The 4,914-nt window shown below is 37.7% G+C and overlaps 1 protein-coding gene across 1 annotated transcript in view; it reads right to left on the bottom strand.

Moving 5' to 3' along the window:
* Positions 1-2,690, bottom strand: part of LOC115243792 (doublesex- and mab-3-related transcription factor A2-like) — an 8,404-nt gene extending 5,714 nt beyond the window's left edge. The window contains exon 1 of the mRNA XM_029821026.1: positions 463-2,690. Within this exon, the coding sequence (XP_029676886.1) occupies positions 463-672 (210 nt within the window). The 5' untranslated portion in view covers positions 673-2,690. The remainder of the gene's footprint in view (positions 1-462) is intronic.
* Positions 2,691-4,914: the final 2,224 nt, after the last annotated feature.

The raw sequence follows: 4,914 nt of genomic DNA on the forward strand, positions 1-4,914 counted from the left end.
TTTTTTTTTTTTTTTTGCAAAAAAGGAACTATGCGCGAGATTCTCTTTCCAACATTGGCTCGACAATAACGAGCTTCGATGTGATGTCTCTTTAAATATCGAGGGTGAATCGTGCGAAATAAAATATCGGAGGCGCGTTAATTACGCTCAATTGCGCGTGCAGCGAATTGACATTTTTCTTTCACATTTTCCTTACGCTCAAAGCGCAAAGATAATTCTCGCGCGTACTAAATTAGCGACTACGAGAGAATGAAGCGCGGGATATACGAGAGACATTGTTACGCACTCGCGAATGATATCCGTCTCGGATTTGACATCGTTCGTAATTTTCTAATATATTAAAAAAAAAAAATTAAAATGTGAAAAAATTATAGAAAATTATTTTTAAATTAATACAGGGGTAGAGGAAGGATTGTTCGATCGTTTAATTTAAATTAAACGATTTGGAGATCCTCGGCTTACCTGGGCGGCCATCACTCGCTGCCGTTCGGCGATCAGTGAACATTTGGGGCACAGGCACTCCCGGTAACGACATTCCCGCTTGTGGCCCCGCAGCCACGAGATGAGACCGTGATTTCTGCAACGGGCGCATTTCGGTCTCCTCTGTTTACCGTCCGTTCCCTCGTTGTTCTCGTTGTTCTCCGGCCTGTTCTTGCTCCTGCCGCGAAGCATGGTGGTATCCCACGCGAATCGAATCTCGATTGGTTTTTTTTTCTACTTATTTGCGATCGTTCATATATACGCACCCCTTTTACCACACATACGAATATCGTAGAATCGAATAAATAGAGTATAATCGGCGATTTTATTTCATTTACCTATATTCGCGCCTGTTTTTATTAATATTCGGAAAATACCCGAGCAACGAATAATATCCGCGTGTCGTGACTTTAATCAAAATTATTGATATGCATGTAGAAGGTTTCCCTTTATGAATTGGTAATTAAAAATTGACAGATAAATATTTACACACTGACCATATATGAATATATAATAAAACTTTTAACAGTTGCAATTATATGCAAATGATTAATTATATAAAATCCCTACGCAATGAACTGTCAATACTTGATAGTTTTAAAATAAAATAATTCTTACGATTATAGTTGAATATTCAACTCTCTAGCTTGAAAATGATTTAAACGAACATTACGGAAGTCAGGTCTATGGTACCATGGCGGTTTCGCGCGCGAGTTCTTGACGATTGTTAATTCGGAACTGTGCGAAAAGAGACCGGAGCGATCTAATAGTCGACTTCAGGATTTTACGTTTCTTCCGACTTGGCGGCGATTCGGTTCGATTGGCCGCGGATGTACGGAACGCTTAGGCTCTTCCACGCGATTCCGTATCATCCCCAGGAGCGGAGGAGAATCGAGAAGACAAACACCGGGCTGGACCACCCTTCCTCGGCGATTGGTTCCGTTGTGTTTACCCTTGTCGCCACTCCTACCGCGAGACAAGAGATCTCGCATCCTAGGGTATCGTAATCGCGGATACACTCGCTGGTGTGTGCACGTGCGTATGTGTGTGACTTTATCTTATTTTTCAGTGTTACATCTCGCCGAAGATATGGAGAACGCGCGAATTAATGGAATGTATGAAAAAAAAATATCAAGTAAATGCAGATGGAACAAATGCAATTTTGAAAGAGTTAAATATTAGTCGATCTTTAACATATAATATATTTCATTTTAAATTTCTCAGCATACATTTGTTCTCGTTCTCAAGAAAGCCTCCGTCAAAAAAGAGATCAAGCTCCTTTAATTAAATTTTAAAATACGGAATAAAAAATTTCTTAAGAAGAGATGATGGCAATTTTATTCCATAATTTATTGCACATTCTAACTCTCATCTATGTTTTTATAAAAATCAAGCAACGTGGACTCGAGGACGAAAATGGATGCTGAGCAGGATAATCGGACAGAAACAAGCGCATTTGCCAAGAATCAAGATCGTTTAATTCTCACGAGTACAGGTTCGTAGCTGGTAAACGATTCGTCGGTTGATAATGAATGAGCAAATTCGTCGCAATAACAAGCCTATTTATTCCAGCGTGTGTGTATTGGTCGCTTATTTAAATAGATAATTAGACATTCCTTTTGCGCCATTCTCTACGTGCAGCACTCTCGCAACAATTGTGTGGAACGTTGTGTGTATTTAACATGTACAGAGAGTGGCAACGCGCGCGCCGCGATTTTTCGCTTCGCCTCGTCCTCCTCGCGTGTCTTTAATTAATGCGCGTGAGAGAATTTTTCACGTCGCTGGGCGCTCGGCTGTTCTTCCAGCTCAGTAGCTAAAAAAAACCTTTCAAACATTGAAATTCCGATCTCAATAACGTCGCAAAATCGATACGATGAAACTAAGAGCCGCTACGGAGACAGTCCTAAAGTGAAATAACTTGGAATAAATCTAACATTTCGATTTTTGATTAAAACCGTGTCCGGATTATACGAATCTCTGACATTTTATTCTCGGAAAAAAAAAAGATTAGAGGAGCAACAGATCTCTTTCATAATTATGTAGAAATATAAGGACGTAATTATATTATATATAATGAAATATTTTTTAATGATATTTCAATCTCTCGTCTGCCTCTCATTCAGCTCGGCATTTTTGAAAGGCTTCGTCGAGTAATCCCCGTTTAATCATTTAAATCCGTTCCACACGCGCGACTTTTCTCTCTATTCGTGTCTCCTGATTAAAACCGTGTCCGGATTATACGAATCTCTGACATTTTATTCTCGGAAAAAAAAAAAGATTAGAGGAGCAACAGATCTCTTTCATAATTATGTAGAAATATAAGGACGTAATTATATTATATATAATGAAATATTTTTTAATGATATTTCAATCTCTCGTCTGCCTCTCATTCAGCTCGGCATTTTTGAAAGGCTTCGTCGAGTAATCCCCGTTTAATCATTTAAATCCGTTCCACACGCGCGACTTTTCTCTCTATTCGTGTCTCCTTTATACATATATCTCGTGTCTATTATTACTCTTATTAATTCGCATATCTCGGTTTCACATCGGGCTCGCGGGAAGCAATTCGCAATAAAGCGTTGTATGTCGTTTCGTGGCGCGTTCAACGGAGATTAGGAGGGAAGTTGCTTTAACAAATCATCACTTATGGCAAGCTTAAGCCTAAGCAAACGTGCGCCAAGGCGAATTCGTACTTACGATTTCTACATTTTAAATTGCTGCATGATTTATAATTTATATTATCTTCTCTCTATAAGCGAGTCGATATTTCGCAATTTTATAGACGATAGTATTTTAATGTGAAAAAAATATAAATCCATTAATTCAAATTTTTTTTTACATACATTGCAAATAAGTATATGATTATTTTAAAAAATTCTATATAAAATAAAACTGATAAGTACGAATTTCCCTCGACGAATGTAACGTAAGTTAGCAGGAGGAACGATCGCTCGCAATCGCGGCGATACTTTTGTACAGGAGAGCTCGTTGTTATTTAAAAGCACATGTCGAAAACTCACACATCGCCTCTCTCGCCTCAGGCTCGCACAATCGAGGATATCCTTCATTTCTTTCTTTCTATTTTTTTTTTTATCGTTCGCTGATATGATTCATTGATATGGTCCGTCGTAAGTTACACTAACGTTGTCGTCGTTATTTGTGCGAAGTAAATTTAGGAAGGGTGCGTGCGTATCCGCAATGCACACTTGTCGAACGACGCTCCGGGCCGGATTTCATGTGGAAGTATTTAATTATCACGCTGAACGATAATGAAGACTTTTTGCAATAACGTATTTGGAATACGCTAAACGCTGGTATCTTTATTCACGTAACACGATGATTCTTCTCAGCATAAAAACAGGTATTTTAATTAAAGCGAATGCTTTGTATATACTTTAAGCGAAAATTGAAGAATTTTTGTTTTCATCTTTCTACTTTTATTTTTTTTATTTTATTTTTTTTTTTGACGAGATAATTCGCTCCACTTTTATTGATACGATTCAATGAGTGATAATTAGAATAAGAATAAAGATCAATAATCAATGCATATATAATTGACAATAATTGTTATTTACAATGATAATTTTTGTATCATAACGCTTATAATTAATAATGATAATGTGTAACGAGACGCAATATAAAAGTCATTGCGACCATTTTTTTTTTTTTTTTTTTTTCGGCGTTTACCGTATTCGAGGTAATGCGTACTGCAAAACTCCCCGATAACGCAGCATCAGATTTTTCGATATCGTTGAGACGCGCGCATTGCGTTACGTAAACGAAGCGTATAATATCACTCGAGATCCTTATACTCTTATACTTCGGCTACTGTTGCAATCACACGATGCGTTGCGTGTATTTCGTTTCGTCATCTGATGCGCGTATGTGTATGTGTGTGTGTGTGTATGTGTATCTGTGTATTCTCGATCGCACCCTCGTCTCATCGCTCTCGCGCAATAAGAGAATTCTTATAATCTCGATGTATGTTACATATGGCACGGTGCTTCGATCTTCGATCGCTTCTCGCGCGAAAAAGAAGCTTGACTCTTTCTCCCTTAATTACAATTTTACATGCGGGAAAGTGCGAGGCACCCCTTTTGCAGAAACAAACGAAGAAAGTTCCTATGATAAGTTCTATAATTATTAAACGAATTATTAGGAGAGAAGATCGTCATCTTAATGATTCAATTTTAATCGTAAGTATTTACAAATTAATTGTTGACAGAGTTTCGCTTGTCGATCCGGCGATTCGAGTGAAAAACCCAAAGTAATATAAATAACAATTTTACAGATATATACGCGTGTCTTTTCCCTCGTCACACCAATTGGCCCCAAAAATTAAGAGGATAGCGTGTTCGTTTTTAATTTTATATTCACCCGCTCCTCGTAAATTTAATCCTTTCTTTTTTTTTTCTCTCTTGCCCTCTTTCCATT

This window comes from Formica exsecta, unplaced genomic scaffold (assembly GCF_003651465.1).
Source record: "Formica exsecta isolate Colony F162 unplaced genomic scaffold, ASM365146v1 scaffold733, whole genome shotgun sequence".
In the NCBI taxonomy this organism is placed as follows: Eukaryota; Metazoa; Arthropoda; class Insecta; order Hymenoptera; family Formicidae; genus Formica; species Formica exsecta.